Raw genomic sequence first — 21,536 nt, 5'->3', positions numbered from 1 at the left:
TATAATTCCTATGCAGCTCTGCAAGCTTGTGAAGTAAAAACTGGGTCAGGGTTATCCAGTGAGGTCCATGGCTGATGGGGAATTTAACCCAGGTCTTCCTAGTACAAATATAAAATATTCTCTCTACTACATCTCAATAAATGCCATGATCTGAATGGCTAGGGCTAGTCCAATCTTGCCAGATCTCGAAAGTTAGCAGGGCTATCCCTGGTTAGTACTTGGATGGAGACCACAAAGGAAGTCTAAGAAGCAGGCAATGGCAAACCACTTCTGTTCATCATAGGCCTTGAAAACCCCATAAGGGGTTACCATAAGCCACCTCCAACTTGATGACACTTTAGGGGTCCCCAACCTTTTGGAGCCTGTGGGCACCTTTGGGATTCTGCCACAGGGTGGTGAGCACAACAACAAAATGGCTGCTGCAGGAGGCAGAGCCACTCACACATAGGAAGACCAAGTACAGGAGAGAAGAGGGATAATTTGAATAATACGCTGGGAAAGAGGAGTGAGAGAAATGTGGTAGCAGCTTCAACTGAAACAACATTATTTTCATCTGCACAGCCAAGCAGATCTCCAGTGGCCAATCAGAACCAGGCTGGGCAAGACCCTGAGCTGGTCCCACCCACTTTCTAAAAACACTTAGTGGGCACCGTGGTGCCCAGAGGCACCAAGTTGGGGACCCCTACTTTACGTACACACACCTCAATAAATGCCCTTTTTTACAACTTTTAACTACATTGTGTTCCTTATCGATTGACCAGCGTATTCAAGATCTCTGTATTTTGTAGCTAGCATTTCTGCTTTTGATCTGAAAATGAAAATTTCACTGTAGTGAAATTTGATTTATTTAAATGTTCCTATTCCAAATTACGCAGGGATAAAAGCAGAATCGATATATCCACACTAAATATTTTATGAACCCAACTAGATTGCCAGGATGAATGTAATTTCCATACAAGTTTTGCATTTCATCATTCAAGAAATGTGATGTTCCTGCCTCTCTAATCATGTCTGTTTAACCTCCATTTGCAGAAGTCTCTGTAGGAGATGTCAAAGCCTGCCTGGGATATAATGACAATCTTGGTTTTAAATTACAAGGTGTAGGTTTAGATTTGCATTGGGATAATAAAGGTGGTGAATGTTCAACAGATAAATTGAGAAAAGGTATGTATTTTTATTGTTTTATGTTCAAAAGCAAAAGAGCTTAAATGTCTTAATTTAATTTATAGCTTGCCTTTCCAGAAGCAGCTCAAAGTAGCCAATGAAACCAAGACTGCACAAAGCAAATTTACAATAACCAAAATAATTTTTAGAATATGATGTTCTTATGTCCCCAATACCTGGCAATGTCCAGCCCCTTGGCCGAGGGCATATCCTAGCATTCTGAGGTTTACTGCCCAGACTAGCCACCCACAACCCAGACACCCAAGGCCAGTCTTTCGTTACAGGGGCTCCCACTCCACTGATCCAGAACTCTGCCAAAAGGGCCTCCACCTGCTCCTACCATCCAGCTTTTGTATGATCTTGAGTTGACTCCACAGTGGGCTCACAGCATCACAGGATACATAAAACATTAATAATAATCAGATGGTGACAAGGTGTAATAATTGGACAAGATAGTTTGGGGCTGAAATTCTGCTGGTGGATGATGCCTCATGATAATCATGCTCCACTGCTCCCCCCCCCCACACACACACAAAGCATGTCTCCCGTCAAGAAATGTTACCTTTTTCCATTCATGGTAATGATTCCATTACATAGGTGAACATAAAGGAATCTGCTCTATTGGGAGTTCTGTTGAGGTAGGAGATAGGTTGCTTCCACAAACATTGGATAATGCACGTTCAGTGCTCTTTAGTGATAATTTGGAACTGGGTTTTCATGTTTGAAACAAAAAATCCACTCCCAAAGGATTGCTAAAGTACATGGAAAGTGCATTATTCAACATGTGTGGAAACGGCCATAGTCTGCTTCCTCCTTGATGACCCCAGCCACTGAGAAGAGAGCTTTTGGCCCCAGTCCTTCATTTTCATAGCCCTGTCTTGAGTATAACAGAATGCTGGGAAGTCACTGATATGTGCCTAAATGGTCTTATTGAAAGCCTTGGTTCTGTGGCTGTAATCTTTGAGCTTGATCTAAAGTGGCACGCCTGGTGAGAATCGGAGCCTATTACAAAAGGAATGGTCATTTTCTGAACAACTGTTGATATATCCTCAATGGGCCATTGTTGTTAGGCAATGCCCAAGCTGGAGAGGACAGTTGCATATCTTTGGGTCAAGAAACAGCAGCTGAGATTCTGGAAGAGATTGGAGAGTAGCAGACAGAAATTGCTGTGAGTTGGCTGAAGCACATTAGATGGTAGAGGATCTCTCTGTCTCTGAGGGTGTGATGTGGGACAACACAGCACAACTGCTGCCTTTTAAGAGTACCTCTTTGTCGTCACTAGAGATGGGCATGAACAGCAATACAAACTTTAAAAAGCCACGAATAGCCCAATCAGCTATTTGCGAACAAGCTGTTCGTGAGGCCCCATTTTAAACGAACAGGTGCTCGTTGCAAGCCTCGTTCGTTGCTATTCGTTGCTATTCATCAAGCCAGACAATCTGGCACCTGTAATCAATTCCCTTGGCAACCGGAGGCAGGGACTCTGTCTGAACTCCTGCAGTTGCCCTGGAAACTCCAATCTAAGCCCAATTTAGCTCGATAGGCAGGTCTTCCTTTCAAGTGTAGAGCTCCAAATTTGCTACAAGGGAGCAAAGAGCAGGGGGGAGGGGGGCTCCCAGCTCTGGTTTTGCACACAGTGAGGGAGAGACAGTTGCTGTTGACTTTTTGAGAGAGGGGGGGGAGTGCATTGGAGCTTGAATTTTCTTTGTGTGTGGTGGGGTAGGGATCTACCTCTTCAAGTTCCAGGGCTGCTGTCAGGCTCTGGGCCAAGCTATTATTTATTACTGGTACCTTTCCTGCTGCCTGCTCAGGTAAGGTTTCTGGGAGTGGTGCTGTAGGGATCTACCCCTTCAGGTTCCAGGGCTGCTGCCAGGCTCTGGAGCCAAGCTATTATTTATTATTGGTACATTTCCTGCTGTCTGCTCAGGTAGGGTTTCTGGAAGTGGTGTGGTAGGGATCTTGATGGCTGGAGGAGAGCCTGCTGGCCCCCACAAACAACGAACAATGAACGTGTTCATGAACAGGTCATGTTCATCAATGTTCATTGTTTGCTGTTCGTGGATGGCAACGAACAACAAACACTATGTTCAGGATTTTTTTTCTGTTTGTGCCCATGTTTAGTCATCACCTGTGTTTTACTTGTAAATAAAGCAAATTTGATGACGGGCAATAAGATTCTAGTGCTCTGTCCACCTTAGGGAAGCAACCCAGGTAAGTGCTTTACCTGAAACATTTCGCTGCTTAGAGAAGTGAAGGAGGACATAACAGTATGCAGATAAATGGCTTGGAACAAGGATATTTGAAGTACTGCCTTCTCCAGTATAAACCTTACTTGGATAATGAAGTTATCTCTGGTGAAGTTCTGCTTTTGAGTCTACTAGTACTACAAGAGGTTCAAGGGGTACAAACATGTGACAAGGCCAATTTCAGTAGCAGCACCAGCATCATGGTATGTTCTCGTAAGGTATTCCTTCTCAGCCATTTGAAAGGGCAAAAAAAGTTCTTCTTCTGCCAGAATTTTAGTATGGATGAGATTTTCTTTGTATAAGGGAGTGCCGGTTTTTCTCTTTCATGTCGTAAGTCTTGCTGCTTCACCAAGCTTTATTTTGTGGGTCTAAAGTTTCTCGCAGGGAGGGAGAGGTTATGTTCCATACAGGGTTTTTACGGGTAGTTGGATGTTGACTATTATCCACAATGGATGTGTTCCTCTTCAAGATGCCTCAGGACTGTTTGTAATTTTGGCAATAGCAGACTAGTCCGGGTACCCAACTGCGGGTGAAATAACAATATCAAATGATTCTTCAGTTTATCAGTTTACCCACACACCTCACCCCCATCCCATTGGCTTAAGAAAATCGGGCAGTGGTGGGTCAGCTGTTTTAAGAGAGTCTCTTATCAATCCACTTACTGCTTCTGTCCTCTGTAGTGGACAACTCGACTGGAAGTGCCGTAATCCACGGTGTGATTTCTCGAGTTCAAGGAGGGACGAGTGTTGTTTTGGCAAAACTGGAGGAAAAGTTATCAAGAGGCTCCAAAATGGTTGATGTGGAGGACTATGTTCAGTGGGCCGCTACCCTTCCTGATGCTCCAGCTGTCATAGAAAGTGAAGTAAGAGGATTTTATCCCTGAACTTATATTCCTATTAATAGGTGGGAGATGGACTGACAGTTGCAGCAGCATTGTTTATTTACGTCACTTATAGCTAGGGTTGCCAGCCTCTCGCTATGGCCTCCCACTGATTGCTGCTGTTGAAAAGAAAAGTGCTGTCAGCCTCTGTGCTGGTACATAATTTCCAGGTACAACCAGGAAGTGACAATAGGAATCACTGGAAACTCTATAGTAAAATATAAAAAACAATGCAATTAGACAGCATAAGACAGCATAAGTAATGCAAATGTTACTTTCTCTTCTCTCTCCAAAAAAGGTGTATTTCAATGTGATTTTTCAATTTTAGGGCCTTTCCAGATAATAAATTTAAATGTGTAAGTGCTATTCATTGGTGCAATATCCAGATATTTCCCCTGAAGATAGTGTTTTAATTTCAGAGTTTGTTAGAAGCTCCAAGACTTGAGATTGGGGACTCTAAATTGCAATGGAATATGCAATCTGTATAGCCAATCTTTGAAATAAATGATTCTGGTCTCTGGGTGAAACTTGGAAGTAGATCGAAGGCTGGAACCTATTGCTCACCCTAAAGTATACAGTGATTACACATTCTTTTATGTCCTGCTTCCAAGCAATGCCATCCTCACATAAAATCAAATCTAACATAATCCAGACCACAGTCAACCACAAATGTCTTCTCAAATGGCCCTCCTTTGCTAGCCTATTCTCACTCCCAAGTTCTACTCTACTCCTACCAGTATTGCCCCGAGCATTTACACTATCCTCCCTTTGGACTGAGTTGTACTGAACCGGAGGCTTTCAAGCTCTTGTTGGCTTTCCACCTGTGATTCGTTTAAATGAGACCAAAAGGCCCAGGGAGGATATTCAAAGTAGTTATATTTTATGTATTGTCGAAGGCTTTCACGGCCGGAGAACGATGGTTGTTGTGGGTTTTCCGGGCTGTATTGCCGTGGTCTTGGCATTGTAGTTCCTGACGTTTCGCCAGCAGCTGTGGCTGGCATCTTCAGAGGTGTAGCACCAAAAGACAGAGATCTCTCAGTGTCACAGTGTGAAAAAGATGTTGGCAGGTCATTTATATCTACTCAGGAGGGGTGGGGTTGAGCCACCCCTCCTGAGGGGTGGGGTTGAGCCATTGAAATTCACAAGCATAAGCAAAACTTCAACAGGAAAGAAGAAACCTTAAGAATGAACAGAGCATGGTTTCCAGTTCTGAAAAACACCAGGCTAACAAAACACTCTACACCCAACAATAGCCCTGCAGAGAAGATTAGCACATCAAGCACCAATCCATATGCAAAAGAACCTCCTCAGGATACAGTGAAACCCCCCGCCATTAGCATTCCACACCCTGGGAAACTCTTACAGGATGACTCAGCTCAACCTCACCCCTCCTGAGTAGATATAAATGACCTGCCAACATCTTTTCCACACTGTGACACTGAGAGATCTCTGTCTTTTGGTGCTACACCTCTGAAGATGCCAGCCACAGCTGCTGGTGAAACGTCAGGAACTACAATGCCAAGACCACGGCAATACAGCCCGGAAAACCCACAACAACCATAGTTATATTTTGTTGGGTGGCAGTCAAAAGCATTTACCACAATGTGCTCTAATTAATCTTTAGGCAATTAAATTGTAGAAAAGATAAAACTTACAGTTTATTGAGGTATATTCCATTCACAGCATTTTCTTGAAGATGAAAGAAAGTCCTAGTCTAAGCATTACTTTCCCTATACCACAGAAAACTAATTCAGCATCATGGGTGCTCAGACGTAAGAGGGAAATTCTCCATTGTAGGGGAGAGACATGTAGACATGACCTCTTCCTTTGGAGACCATGAAGCAAGAGAAAGAATCTCTCTTAAGGAAGAGAGGAGGAGTCAAGAGGTGTTCCCACAGACAAAGAGAGATATTACACTAATCAGGAATATAGCACAGTTGGACACAGAGCCAACCAGAGAGGTAGTAGTGATCTTGGATGTCGGGGATTAAACATCAGACTTTTCCACATACAAAACAGATGCTTTATCATTGAGCCACAGCTCCATGTCCGTACAGTACTGTAAATGTAAGGGAAGTACTTAGAATACTGAAAGAATTCTATAAACAGCAAGGAGAATTCCATTAAGCAGAATATTTATCTGGGGAAATTAAGTATAAGGAGAAGGGGACATTGGGTACCCTTTCTATATTAGGATGTTTTGGCCATGCTTACATGAAGAACTGAATAGAAACTGTACCAAGTTATTCAAGGGATATGTATGTTGTTAAGTGTTTTATGTTTCTCTGCAGCCATATCCAATCTCTGCTCTTGTCCCTGTGAAGATGCACGATTCCTACATAAAGAAACAAAATCTGGACCGAGCTGTGGAGGACTATATTGCTGAATACAGTGTGTGCAAATGCCAGCCCTGCCAAAATGGAGGGACTGTAGTACTGGTGAATGGAGAGTGCATTTGTGGGTGCACTTCCTATTTCAAAGGAGTAGCCTGCCAGATACCCAAATCAAGTTTTGAACCAGGTTAGCATCCGTTCAAGAACATAAAATTTAGTTACAGATGCTTTGGGTTATAAAGAAATATAGGACACTGTTATCTATTACCCGTAGCTGAGCAGGAAAGACTGTGTTAGCTATCTTCCCCACCACCACCGCCAGCAAAGTCATCTCTGACCCCCTCTCCTCCCAGAGCAAAGCCATTCTTCCATCCATTGCATAGTAATAGGAGCTGTTAATACTGTACTGGTGCTGCTCTTCCACAATGATTAGCGTCAAAGTAGCACTCAGGTCAATTTTTCCCCTATACTTTAGAAAGTCCTCATGTTGTCATCATAACAGGGAAGAGGGTGGGGTTGTTTTATGGATTTCTTGCTTTGCAGTAAAACTGAGCAGCATTAAGTTTAGAGCATTTATTTTGTTTTTAAAGTTACCTTATCTAGAAATAAGATGGAGGGATTTCCACAACAACGTAATTATGGTCAGATCAGTGAATTTTATAGTGTATACTTCAATATTTAAGTGTATACTTAATATTTAGCGTCTTTCAATGTTTTGATTTCTAACTTCTGATGTATGTTATTTTTAATCTGTTATTGTACAATTTTCCCCTGTTTTAATAAAGTTTATTTAAAGCTAAAAAAAAAGAGGTATGCAAAGTATCTGTTGAGCAGGCAAATGAGCTTACGGGTATGAAGTGGTTCATTTTCCCATTATAACTGCTGTAATTCAAGCGTTGCAAAAATTCTACTTTTGAGACAAATAAACGGTTGCACTCTGATCTTCCTACAGCCCAGGTAGCCACTGATGGAAGCTGGAGCTGCTGGTCCACCTGGTCCACGTGTACACAAGGAGAACGCACTCGGACACGACAATGTAACAATCCTGCACCTGGATCAGGGGGCAAACCATGTGCAGGTGCTGCCTTAGAAACAGGCTCCTGCCAGGAGTAATTGGTCAATAACAGGTTTGTATCTATTCAGACTGCAAGGAGCAAATAAAGGACAGTTGTCCGTAAGTAAATGCCTTGGGAAGAACCAGGCAGTCTAGATATGGAAGGCTCAAACTGCTATTTGCAGTAAGAAAAAGAGTGGGTCCCACAGGGGCATCCCCCTTCTCCTCTATAAGCATTAAATTCGCATATGATTTGGTTCAGGGTAATATTTGAAATACATATATGAATAAGCTTTAAATTGAAACAGGCAATGACTTCATCTAGTTTAGTATTTTTTTATTCTGCCTGCCAATGACTTCCCAGGTTCTCATACAGAGAAAGGTATTTTTCTAAGAACAATTAATTGGGATTGAACCTGGAACCCTGTGAGTGCAAGGTATGTGCTTTACTACTGTGCTGTGGCTTTAGTAGTTAAGGAATCTCCTAAGTATATGGCTATCATCATCTTTGTTGCAGTTAATATACGAACAGTTCTGCGCAAGTTTTGGCCACCATAAATTCATTCAGAATTCATTTATACAATCATCAGTTTTAACAAAGATTGCAGATTCAGAACTACAAGACCATTATTTTATTGGTTCATAGAAAATGCTTGTCAAAAAGAATATGACATTTTTACCCACTCTTATAAGAGTCCCGTGGCGCAGAGTGGTAAGCTGCAGTATTGTAGCCCAAACACTGCTCATGACCAGGGATGTGCAGCCTGAAAATATTCGGGTTTCCCACTTTGAGTTTACCCAAAAAAGTGAGAAAAAAATTCGGAAATAACATAATTCCAAAGCGGCAAGCCGCTTCGGAATTGTGCTATTCTACTCGCTTTGGTATGCTCCGTAAATATTTGGAGCATACAGAAGTGAGGGGGGCAACTCCCTCACCCCCACCTCCCACCCCCGTTGGGGAACCCCTCCACCCCCGGGCAACACCTCCTCCTCACCACCCACTTACCTGGTTGGAGAGCAGGAGAGAAATCAATTGGGTGGCGGGGTTGCTGCCGCTGTGGTGGCAGTGGTGGCAGCCTGGAGCCCTCTGCCACCACACTCCCTCCTGAGGTGCAGGCTGAAGCCTGAGATCCCCACTGCCTCCGTTCGCCTGCCGGTGACAGGGACAAGGAGCTCATCTCTGGTCCTGGCGGGCAAACAGAGGCGGCAGGGAGAGTGCCCGGAGGGGGAGCAGTTGCAGGCTGAAGCCTGCGAGCCCCGCCGCCTCCATTCACCCACTGGTGACAGGGATGTCCCTGACACCTGCAAATGAATGGAGGCAGCAGGGAGAGCGCCTGGAGAGGGGGGGCAGTTGCAGGCTGGAGCCTGCGATCCCCACCACCTCCGTTTGCCTGTTCACACCTGCGGGTGAACAGAAACGGCAGGGAGAGAGCCCGGAGAGGGGGGTGGTTGCAGGCTGAAACCTGAAGCCACCTCTATTAGCTCGCAGGTGACAGGGACAAGGAGTTCTTCGTCCCTGTTACCAGCGGGCAAATGGAGGTGGCAGGGAGAGCGCCCGGAGGGGGGGCAGTTGCAGGCTGAAACCTGCGATCCCCGCCACATCCCTGGTGTCAGGACCGAGGAGTTTCCTGGCCCCGACAGTGCCGGCACTCAGCCCCTCATTGGGGGAAGCCCCCGACGAGCAGCTGATTCACAGGTTTAATGCCCCTTTCCCTGGTGCTCGCAGCGGCAGGGAAACGGGCATGTAACCCGAAGGTTCCCAAAGCATTATGAATTCTTTGGGAAGCTTTGCTTCGGGGTTTCCGAATCTGGCCCCATTTCGGAAATCCCTAAGCTTTCCGGATCAGGTCCAATTTGGGTATTTTACCTGAATCGGATTCTCGAAGCACACACCCCTACTCACAACCTGAGTTCAATCCTGGCAGAAGCCGGGTTCAGGTAGCCAGCTCAAGGTTGACTCAGCCTTCCATCCTTCCAAAGTTGGTAAAATGAGTACCCAGTTTCCTGGGGGTAAAGTATAGATGACTGAGGAATGCAATGGCAAATCACCCCATAACAAAAAGTATGCCAAGAAAATGTCATGATGTGATGTCCCCACATGGGTCAGTAATGACTCAGTGCTTGCAAAGGGGACTACCTTTACCTTTACCTGCCCACTTTGGGGGCTTTTTTTGTACAGGCAATTTTTGCTGCTTTTGGCCCCATACATCTTCAGGTTTTCTTCCAAAATTGGATAATTAACTCCCCCTTCAGATTTCAGTGCAGCAGAAGAAAGTGCACACAGAAATTTTGGTAAAGAATCCTTGAAACAGCACATTGAAATCTGAAGGCCAGTTTGGTGTAGTGGTTAAGAGCGGCGGGACTCTAATCTGGTGAACTAGGTTTGATTCCCCACTCCTCTGCTTGAAGCCAGCTGGGTGACCTTGGGATGGCCACAGCTCTCTCAGAGCTTTCTCAGCCCCACCCACCTCACAGGGTGATTGTTGTGGAGATGATAATGAAATACTTTGTGAACCATTCTGAGTCGGCATTAAGTTGTCCTGAAGGGTGGGATATAAATTGAATGTTGTTGTTGTTGTTGTTGTTGTTATTGTTGTTGTTGTTAAGGTGGAATTAATGTCTGAAATTCGGAAGAAAACCTGAAGAGGTATGGGGCTAAAAGTGGCAAAAGCCACCTGTGCAAAAAAAGGCCTTGCTTTGGAGTCCTGTTGTGGTAGCCTTGATAAAACCATGCATTGGAAATAGTAATATGAGCAAGTAGATTTGCAACGTTGGAAAAAATATTGCACGGAGAGAGCTCCATGATAGCACAAAACAATGGTTTGGATCTAGCCCACCTTTTTGCTCAATCAACCCCAGTTCCCATTCATATTACAGCCCCGTCACACATGGCTTTTGTCCAAGTTCCATTAATCCCCACCATATCTTTTTTGTATGTGGGGATAATAATAACACTGACTTGTTCACCACTCTGGGTGAGGCACTAATCTGTCCAGAAGGGCAGTATATACACACAGTTATTATTAGTAGTTTTTATTATTTGTGACCTTAAAAATTAATATGGTAAATGTGAGGTAAGTTTAACCACTTTCACAGCCATTTTGACTAGACAGACAAAACACAAATGGAACTGAACAGCAAACATTTATTTACAGAAAAGAAGTTGTATAAAAGTGGAATAATTAGTATGGAAGGAACAACTGGCTTTCAACTGCGCTCTCCAGAGGTTTTATGTTTTCCCCACTGTGAGTTAATACATTGAACTGAGCTAAACAAACACAAAAACATTGAGGGGAGAATTGGTTCCTTTTTCTCCAGGCAGGGCTCCTCATCATGTGAGGTTCGATATAACTTTTTTACTACAGTTGAGAGGCTTACTACTCAGGTTCCAGGTTGCTGTTTTAACTCACAGAGATCTGGTCATAGAACTTGTACACAGAATGTTAGATTTGATGGGCCCTTTACAGAGTCCTTGTTTATATCCCTAAAATACATTTCCTTCCCTAGCCTGACCCCAAATCCTATCTGAAAGCCAAAATAAAAGGCCTGACAAAGTTTATGCTGCTTTCAACAGCCACCAAAAGTCCTATCTGAGGGGGAAAGTATTTCTTTTCCTTACTTGAGCTGCGACTGATTCAAGGGTCAACATACACTTGAATTACATTCGAATTACACTCAAATGCACTTGAATTACAAAATACACTTGAATTACCTGTGTAATTCAAGTGTATTTTGTCTCGTGCGGGGAGACCCTGATTCAGTTCCTCCCAGCCAGTGGAGTTCCAGGGGCGCTGACTGGCTAGCAATCACTTGGATTTGCATTAGGCTTAAACCACAAGGATTGGTACCCTGGAGGACAGGTGGAACTTTGGGGATGAATGTCACAACAGCTATATAGTTCAAGAAATGTAATGTGCTGTTCAAGAGCCATGCTTCGTTTTGCATGCAAACAAATGTATGAAAACTGATGTCTGTTTTTTCCAGGGTCAAAACACCTTTGGAAGGAAGCCCTCATCATTGGCGAAGTGTTTGCAAACAGTGTAGGACATAACCCTTCCCCACCCACTGCTTTTCTGTTGCAGCTCCACCTCACGGTCTGGATTCCCTTCCCCACAGGTCTCTCGGATTTTGTGAGGATGAATATGCATCTGGAACCCCACAGCAGGGAGGAATCAGTCTGGGCGAGGAAGGAGTTGTAGGAGAAAAGCAGTGAGAGGGAAAACAGTGAAGTAGTCCTCCCGCATGCTTTGCTTCTCATTGAATCTCATCAGGGCTTTTCTTTCTAGGAAAGGAGGCGGTGGAACTCATTGGGTTGCCCTTGGAGAAAATAGTCACATGGCTGGTGGCCCCAGCCCCTGATCTCCAGACAGAGGGGAGTTTAGATTGCCCTCCGCGCCACTCGGCTGCACGGAGGGCAATCTAAACTCCCCTCTGTCTGGAGATCAGGGGGCGGGGCCACCAGCCATGTGACCATTTTCAAGAGGTTCCAGAACTCCGTTCCCCCGCGTTCCAGCTGAAAAAAAGCCCTGTATCTCATTATAAAGCTGCTTTATAATGAAACAGCAGCTGTTGTGGTTTAATTGCATGTACTGCATGCTTGCAAAGGATTATTGAGTGCTGGCTAAACTGCCATTAAAGGCAATGGAAGCCCCATGGCTTCCATTGGCAACTAACATTTGATGAATTTTGTTCATTGTGGTTCATCCTAGAAATCTTGAACTTAGCTTTGTCTTGTTCCTCTGGAAGCCACAGAAGGAGACCAAACTTCACTGCATTTGCTACTGCAAACCTTAGAGAGAGAAGGATAGAGCTGCATTACACCTGCCCCTCTCATGCTGTGGATTCTCCAGCCGTTGATCTGCTTTTATGCCTTCTGACAGGTGTCTGATTAGATAGAGGATACGGCCTGAACACCATGCAGATCTACACATCAAACTGCCGGCTCTCAAAGAGATTTGAAAGATAAATCAGATGCTTCCTGAATTGTAGCACTTCAGTTATTGTTAACACAAACATGCAAACCGGAACTGAAAATAAATTTAAGGTGGTAACTTTGATGAGTGAGATCCACTTGCGTTATTTATTTGTTAAATTTGTATTTCACCATAGAGATCAGAACAGGGTTTTATTCTTCCATGAACATTATGAGAGAGGTTAGGAGTGGACAAAAGACTTGTCCGAAGGGCTTCCTGGAATGAACCTGGAAGTTCTCATTCAAACTCATGTCTACCAGGGCAGGATACCCCATCAAAAATAGCAGCCTATTGTCAAGTTCCATTTCCATAAAAGAAGTCCAGCTTACCTCATGCTATGATGTCATCATTATGTGCCTTTCACTAGGGCCGTAAGTAACAGCCAATGATTTGGAGTTTCTGTGGGGAATTTTGTTTAATAAAGGAGTGGAAGGGAATGAGGAGAGAGAAAAAATAACTTTAAAAAATGGCTAGAAGCAAAATAAGAGTCAGACTAGGGTCAACTAAGAGCATATCTGGCCCCGTACACTGTTTCCAGCAGTGGCCAGACAGATGCATCCTTTGAGGAGGGCAAAAGCCACAGGGCAGAGTGAGGCCGTAATCCCTCTGGTATTTTAAAGTGCCTTGACGATCACTTAGGAATCTTTGCACGCATTTATCAAGACAGCCAGTGTGATGCACTGATGAGAGTATCAGGCTAGGATCACGGAGACCCAGGTTCGAATCCCCATTCTGCTGTGGAAGCTTGCTGGGTGGCCTTGGGCCAGTCACGCACTCTCAGCCTCACCTACCTCACAGGGATGAAATGGATGAAAGGAGAACAATGTTAGCCCCTTTGGGTCTCCATGGGGGAGAAAGCCAAGGTATAAATGAAGTAAATAAATAAATAAGCTTCAGTGAAGTACCAAGTTATGCTTCTTTATCTTTAAATGTTGCCGACTCAGCCCTCCAGTGAATTTATTTATTTATTTATTTATTTATTATTTATGTCATTTATAGTCTGCCTTTCTCACTGAGACTCAAGCGTGTCATGTGCCATCACCTCCGACCTATGGTGACCCTATGAATGAAAGACCTCCAAAACATCCTATCATTAACAGCCTTGCTCAGTGAATGCAGGAGACATTTTGCTCCCCACATGCCTACCATAATAATAATAATAACAACATTCAATTTATGTACCGCCCTTCAGGACAACTTAACGCCCACTCAGAGCAGTTTACAAAGTATGTCATTATTATCCCCACAACAAAACACCCTGTGAGGTGGATGGGGCTGAGAGAGCTCCAGAGAGCTGTGACTAGCCCAAGGTCACCCAGCTGGCTTCAAGCGGAGGAGTGGGGAATCAAACACAGCTCTCCAGATTAGAATCCCGCGCTCTTAACAGTGGTTAAGAGCACCAAACTGGCTCTCCTGCCACTGTCTGCTCCTACCACTCTGAGACTAGTCTTGGCTGCAGATGTGTCCAATCACTCTAGTTATCCTTCTAGCAAGGTGTGTTGTGTATTATGCATGACTTATGATGGGATATGTGCTCCAGGTCATGCATACTGCAGTTGGAGCGAGAGAGAGGAGGCAGATTCTCAATGAAATCCTAAGCAGAGTTACACCAGTCTAAGCCCATTGAAATCAATGGGCTTAGACTGGAGTAACTCCGCTTAGGATTTCAACGTCTCATACAGACATGCACACACCGTTCACCCCTTTTTAAGGCGGGGTAGGAGGGCTTTCATGCCCCTTTCATGCTCCTATAAGCCTGCCATCCAATCTGAATCCCTTACTGGGCTTCTGTCATTTTCAATCCCTTCCAATTTCCCAAGCAGCTGCCATGTGCTTCCACTCCGGGAGGGTAATTTCTCCTGAATCCTCCGTCCATTGTCTGCTCAGCTTCCATCCACCAATGAAGGAGAAACAGGGCAGGCATAAGCTTCAGAGAATCTACTGCAGCTGCACAGGGCCGTATTAACCCATGGCCGGGCCCCTAGGTTTTCAGGTATTTCGGGCCCCCTCCAACAGTTCAATCTTTCACCCCACTACAGCTGACAGCCTGACCCTTGTACGGTAGGTACTAGACCACAGTACATAGCCCTATATCCATTCTGAGGGTCTCCTGAAGAATTCTATTCATAATTTTAAAAATATTTTTATTGTGCGAGTAGAACTCTTCAGGAAAACACATTTTGAGGGTCTAATTGTTCAATACTGTAATATATTGAAGTGAACAAAATTTTTATCTCAATCTCTCCCTACTAGGGTTATCCACCACCTTATCTTGTTGATCTGTGTCTGCTGCTATTGATTGCCGCCATCTGAATGTATATTTTTACGTGTGAAGTTTTTAAAAATCTATGTATGGTTTTAATTGTCTAAATTAATTTTAAATGTGTTTTAAAATGCTGTAATCCACCGTGGCCATTTCCACATACGTTGAATAATGCACTTTCAATGCACTTTCACAACCCTTTTGAAGTGAATTTTTTGTTCCACACATGGAAAATCAGTTTCAAATGTTCACTAAAGAGTATTGAAAGTGGATTATCCAACGTGTGTGGAAGCAGCCCCTGAGCCCTTCATGGGGAGTGCGGAATAGAAATCCAAATAAAATAAATAAATACAATTTAAAATATATATAATTAATGAATAATTGTTTTAGTATAAGAGACAGTTTGTTTCACTTCAATAAGGAAGCAGTTAATTATCTTATTAATAGAGGTTATGTAAGAGAATAGATTAATTGTAATTTATGTGGGGGTATGCCTCAGCAAAAGAAAATTGATGGGCCCCTAGTCCCTGCGGGGCCCCTAGGCTTTGGCCCAGTCAGCCTTATAAATAATACGGCCCTGCAGCTGCAGAAGTGGGAAAGCAGAAGCATTTAGAAGAAAAGAAGCACACATGCACATGCAGCGTTCACCCTGCAATGTAGCTGTGGTCTAAGGAGGAAGTGGGAGGAGAAAAGGGGAGAAGCCCTCGAGAAGCCAGTGCGTATGGTGCAGGGTTGATAGGATTCTTTTTTTCCTTTTTAATTTTTCAGTGTGTACATCAGGGATATATGTGTGGGTGGCTGTGGCAGCATCCAGATACTCAGCCTGCAGCACCTTTCTTAACCTTAGATTGTCCCCCTTCCCCCACACTTGTAAGCTGCCACATCTCCACAGCTCTCTGTTTCAAGAAGCAGTTCCTGCTTTCCAAATCCCTTCCAAATGCAATCTCTGATCTTACTCTAATCCCTACCTCTTTCTTACTGGAGGATTCAGGCGGGGGAGAGAAGAGGCAGGAGCTCTTCCTCTTTCGGGCATTTCTTCAAAGCACTTCAGTAAGCACCTCTGAATAATACTTCAATAACTTTCTCCCGTCCTGTTCTCCTCCACTGCTGAATTTTTCTAAAAAGCCCCCTTGTCAATTCCACCTTAAGTACTAGGGCTTCTCTACTTCCTTGAGAAAAAGGGAAGCTTTGTCTATTTCACCTCTAGGGCAAAAATCTGTTAAAAAAATAAAATACGATCATGTGTGCCCTTCTTCCCCAAGCAGTTAAGAGTCCAGTGGCAGCGCTACCACGTTTAATTTCCTTTGAGTAAAAGAGCACCAGAGATTTATAGCGTCTTTATAAACAGGCAGGACATTTGAAATATAGTCGTAAATCCACCTTCTGGAATGGCCATCCATTGATTTAAAAATCTGATACAGTCATATTTAAAACTGCAGCTTTCCCATCTGTCACACACACGAATTCAATAGCAGGAAAGAAGCTCAAAAGGAGAGACATCTCCAAATTTCAATACATGCTTTCAGGATGAAAATTTCAGGTTTCGACATGTGTCCTCCCTGTCCTCTCTACTAACAAAATTTGAATCATTTTTGTGTAAATACATTATATTGGTGCAGAAATGGCATACAACAACTCCAGGGCATAAACAATAGCATTAAATGCTCTGAAAGAAACAAACAAATTGGGGACACCCTCAACAAAAATTGAAACAGAACAGCTCGCAACATCCAATCAAAAGGGGGGGAAAGGGGCATATTTGTACATGTCTACTTAAAATGTTTTAAGTTAAATCAGCCTGACAGAGGAATGTTTTCACAAGCCCTAAGTATAGGCCACCCTGACCTGGATAGCCCAGGTGAGCCTGATCTTGTCAGATATCAGAAGCTAAGCAGGGTCAACATTGGTTAGTAATTGGATGGGAGACCTCCAATGAAGACCTGGGTTGCAGAACCAGGCAATGGCAAACCACCTCTGATAGTCTCTTGCCATGAAAACCCCACCAGGGTCACTATAAGTCAGCTATGACTTGAGGGCACACACACACACACAAGTATAGGCCAAGGGCTTCTCTACACAGACCTGTAGCAGATTAAGGAACGACAGCTCCCAACAAGTGCTGTCTACACAGTTCCTGATTCCTACTAGCTGATCGGGCAGCTCGTTCATTGGGCAAGATGGAACAGATTTTTCAGTGCTCCCACTTGCCCATCTCCATACGATCAGGGCTTTGTTAATTACTGGGGCAGGAGGCTCACAGACACCTCTGCTGGTTTTTTAGTGGCTGCTGCTGCATACAAACAGTTGGATCAGGGACATACATTCAGACATTTATGTTGCATTCTTGCGCATTCTAGTAAGTCCTCCTAAGCAGCTAATAAATAAATGAAATAAGCAAATACGGAAGCACGAGAGGCTGAATCTATGGCCTTGCCTGTGTACTGACTTCTCGGCACTTGATTACGCCACATCTGCTGACTCAGAGCAGTTGCATGAGATGTCTGTATGGCACAACTTAGTATGTGAAGCTACCGGAGGGGAGATGGGAGTTCTAAATGTGGATGGTTCATTCACGCATGCAACCTTCAAGCAATAAATATGCATTCGTGAGCCAGCCATGTGCAGATTTAGTTTCTATAACAGGATCTTTCATGCAGTCTTTTTAAAAATTTCTCTTCTTGCTAACATTATCATCTTGTGAATAACTCCTATGTCATTGGAAACAATAATTCAATAGTCTATTTTATTTTCTAGGCAACCAGATTTCCCCTCTGTTCCTATTTAAAGTTTTTAGTTTGGCCAGATACTATCTCTGAGAATTCAGGGCATTTTTTTTTTTGCCTTTATCAGTTCAACGTCATCTTTTTTTTTTCTTTTAACTTTCTCTGTCATTCAGCAACCAGCTCTTCCTGGAATTACTCTTTGATTGCAATTTTTTAAAACTTTTCCTTTGATAAACGAAATAGAGAACTGTTTTTTCCCCTCTCTTTGAACATGAATTCTGGTTACATCAAGCTAGTCCTGCGGCTGCCAGAGAGCTTGATGGACTAGCAGTATTTACCCATGAAGCAGCTCAGAATTCAGGGCACAAGAAATAAGCAAATATGGAAGCACGAGAGAACTCTATACCTCCAGCTATTTTCTCGTGCCCTGAATTCTGAGCTGCTTCATTAGAAGTTTATTAAAAACTCTAATATCACATCATTCTGTTTTTAAGAACACAATTGAACATGTGGGCCCCGTACTCAACAGGCCTTTTGACTTGTGTTTCTTCAACAGCAACAGATGCAACATGGGAAAGTATTTTTGAAACTCTGCGGATTTCCAGAAGTCGTGTCTGTCAGAATATGAGGAATGCTTTTCAAATGTATGCCAACAGTAATTCTTTGGATGCAAAATAAAAATTAGAAGGGATCGCTTTAGGTAGGTAGCCGTGTTGGTCTGGATTTGATGCCAGTGGCACTTCAGAGACCAACAAGATTTCCAGGGTGTAAGCTTTTGAGAGTCAGACCTCCCTTTTTCAGACACCATCTAAGGTGCCACTGGACTCTAAATCCTGCTGTTAAAAAGGGGGATACATTTGAATTCTCATCTTTCACTTTTGCCCCTGAGATTTTGGAATTCTGAATGACCGGATTTTATTTCCAAAGTGGAACAGATGTACAGGATTCCTCCATAATTCCATCTTTAATTTCCAAATGTAGTCCACATGCACAGTTGGTTCCTTCTACCTGTTTGCACCTTTCCCCCATCAACATTACTGATCTGTATGATATCATCATTAAAACATTGCAAAAGAGCAACACTGAAGTTATTATAGATATGGTTATACTGTGGTTCGTTTTGCACAGTCTTATCAATGTAGAACGGTGCATGCACACATCAGCAAAATGCAACCATTTTTATCCTATCCTATCTTCAGGGTTTGGGGCAGCATACATGCCTCTTCCTGCAATTTGCCGTCACAGCAATCCTGTGAGGTAGGTTAGGCTTAGTGTGATGGGCCCAAGCTCACCTAGCAGTGTACATGATTGTGTGTGTATAAAGAATCTTTTTTTAAAAAAAATATTTTAATTAGTTTTTCCATTGGGGGTAGGGGAAAGGGGGAAAACAAGAGACAAAAGTATCATACATTCTGCTTGAAATAGCACTCTGCTTATCTACATTTTCCACACTGCTCATCACTTAACCGTGATTGCTCGTAAGAAATTACAATATTGCCTTCATATAAATACTACATTCGAATCTTTGTTTCTCATCCAGTTGTAAAAGAGGGTCCATGGTGCAGCAAAGTCTTCTTCCATTTGTCCTTTCATTAGTAAAGTTAGTTTGTCTAGTTCCGCATTCTCCCTTATCTTCGCTAGTAGCTCTTCCTGCTGGGGTATTACTGGTCTTTTCCAATAAAACGCTAGTAGAATTCTTGCCGCTGTCACCACATGTATAATAAAATATTTCTAATCTTTATCCAAGTCTTCTGGTACACAGTTTAACAAAAATATTTCAGGTTTCAATGGAATTGCAATCTGCAAAATTGTTTGTAAAAGTCTATGAACCATTATCCAAAATTTATGTACCTCTTTGCAAGACCACCACATATGATAAAATGTTTCCTTATGTTTCTCACACTTCCAGCAGTTATTAGATACATTTTTATACATTTTAGCAAGTCTATCCGATGTTAAATACCATCTATAGAATATCTTATATAAATTCTCTTTAAACGCCACTGACTTAGTTATTTTAACATTCACTTTCCATATCTTATTCCATTGCATTGGACCAATACTATATCCTAAATTTTGTGCCCATTTATTCTTATATTCTTCTACCCCCTTGTTTTTCTTCTTCATTTGCATTAGAAATACATACATCTTTTTAATCAGTTTTTCATCCGAGTCACATCACAGTTTTTCAAAAGTATTTTGTTCTAAATGGAAACCTCCCAATTTTGTATCTTTGTTGTACCTAGATTCCACCTGTGTCCTTGACCACCAATCTAAATTGAGGCCTTGTTTCTGTAATTCCTCTTTTGTTTTTAGTCTTCCTTTATCATCTAATAAGTCTTTATATCTAACCATCCTGTCTACTGAGAATACATTTGGTTGCGAGAACGCTTCTAAAGGTGATACCCATTGTGGGGTTTTAGAGTAAATTTGTGGTATAGTTCTTTCCCATACTGATATAAGGGACTTTATAATCCAATGGTTCTTAAAACATTTGTGTCCCTTCATTTTCCCATGCCATCCTAGCTGCGAATCATGCCCTTCTGTTGCCAAAAGTCTTTGATTTTCTAGGAGTATCCACTCTCTCACCCATACTAAGCAGCACGCTTTATGATACATTTTCCAGTCCGGTAGAGCAAAGCCTGCATTTTCTTTCACATCTTGAAGTGTTTTCAATTTAATTCTTGTTTTTTTCCCTTGCCAAATAAATTTAGACACTGAGTGTGTGGCTAAAGAATCTTGATGCAACCCTCTTGAGCCCAAGTGGTTATAGTGTCAAACTAGTGTATGCAGGGCTTTTTTTCTGGGAAAAGAGGTGGTGGAACTCAGTAGGTTACCAGCACAGGGGGTTGCCCTAGGAGAAAATAGTCACATGGCTGGTGGAGATCAGGGGGCGGGGCCACCAGCCATGTGACCATTTTCAAGAGGTTCCGGAACTCCGTTCCACTGCATTCCTGCTGGAAAAAAAGCCCTGAGTGTATGGAAGACTGACGTTCGAAGCTCCATTCTGCTACAGAAGCTTGCTGGGTGAACTTCTTTGGGCCAATCACACACTCTCAGCCTACCCTACCTCTCATGGCTGTTGTGAGGATAAAATGGAGGAGAGGAGAATGATGAAATACTTTCATCATTCTCCTCTCTGCTCTGGAGTTTCCACTGAGGTGAAAAGTAAGGTACAAATGATGTAAATAAATACATGTATAATTACACTGTTTATTTGCTGTGTCTATGTGGATAATTGCATCAGTAATGTGGAGGAGGAATGCAAATGAACGGGAGGATCTAAAAATGGCAACCAACTGAACATGCTCCAATTCCTGAAATAAAACCAGAATGAATGAGCATTGTGGTGCAATCCTAGGCCAATTCCAGACGGCCCTCCCCATCGCGAAACATCGCACGTCATCGCGCAGAAAACGCAAAATATCACGTTTTCTCGTGCGAGTTTTGCGCGACATCGCAAAACTACTCTAGTCTACGGCCATTGAAATCAATGGGCTTAGGCTGGAGTAACTCTGCTTAGAATTGCACTGTTAAACTGCAGCACCAAAAGATTATTTCAAATTATAAATACAAGGAGTGACCTAAATCTGCTCATCTTATTTAACAATCTTAAAACATTAATAGTCATGTGAATGAAAAAAGAAGCATTAAACATTTGCAAAGAAGCATTACATTAGCTGTCGGTTCTTTGTTTCTAGATATTTTCTAGTCCTCCCTGAATGCCTTTCTACATTTATTTGCCAGCTAGCTTCACAGTATTATAGTATAGTTCTACAAACCCATTTTGGTGCCCAATGATAATATGCAAAATATGGATTACACTGTCTGTTTTTTTCCTACAGAGGCTGGATAGACCGCTTGCAATTTCAAAATAGGAAGTTCCAGACAAGGACAAAG

General features: G+C 42.9%; 1 protein-coding gene across 2 annotated transcripts in view; it reads left to right on the top strand.

Moving 5' to 3' along the window:
* Positions 1–12,732, top strand: part of C9 (complement C9) — a 31,100-nt gene extending 18,368 nt beyond the window's left edge. The window contains exons 8-12 of one of the 2 annotated variants that reach the window (XM_054986717.1): positions 1,033–1,164; positions 4,091–4,272; positions 6,582–6,810; positions 7,576–7,750; positions 12,558–12,732. In XM_054986717.1, the coding sequence (XP_054842692.1) occupies positions 1,033–1,164; positions 4,091–4,272; positions 6,582–6,810; positions 7,576–7,736 (704 nt within the window). In that variant the 3' untranslated portion in view covers positions 7,737–7,750; positions 12,558–12,732. Of the gene's footprint in view, positions 1–1,032; positions 1,165–4,090; positions 4,273–6,581; positions 6,811–7,575; positions 7,751–12,386; positions 12,537–12,557 lie in introns of those variants that run through there. The other variant, XM_054986718.1, reaches the window with a different exon arrangement.
* Positions 12,733–21,536: the final 8,804 nt, after the last annotated feature.

The sequence above is a fragment of the Eublepharis macularius genome, chromosome 8, assembly GCF_028583425.1.
Source record: "Eublepharis macularius isolate TG4126 chromosome 8, MPM_Emac_v1.0, whole genome shotgun sequence".
Lineage (NCBI taxonomy): Eukaryota > Metazoa > Chordata > Lepidosauria > Squamata > Eublepharidae > Eublepharis > Eublepharis macularius.
Note: the sequence above shows the minus strand (reverse complement) of the source record. Positions and strands in the feature narration are given on the sequence as shown.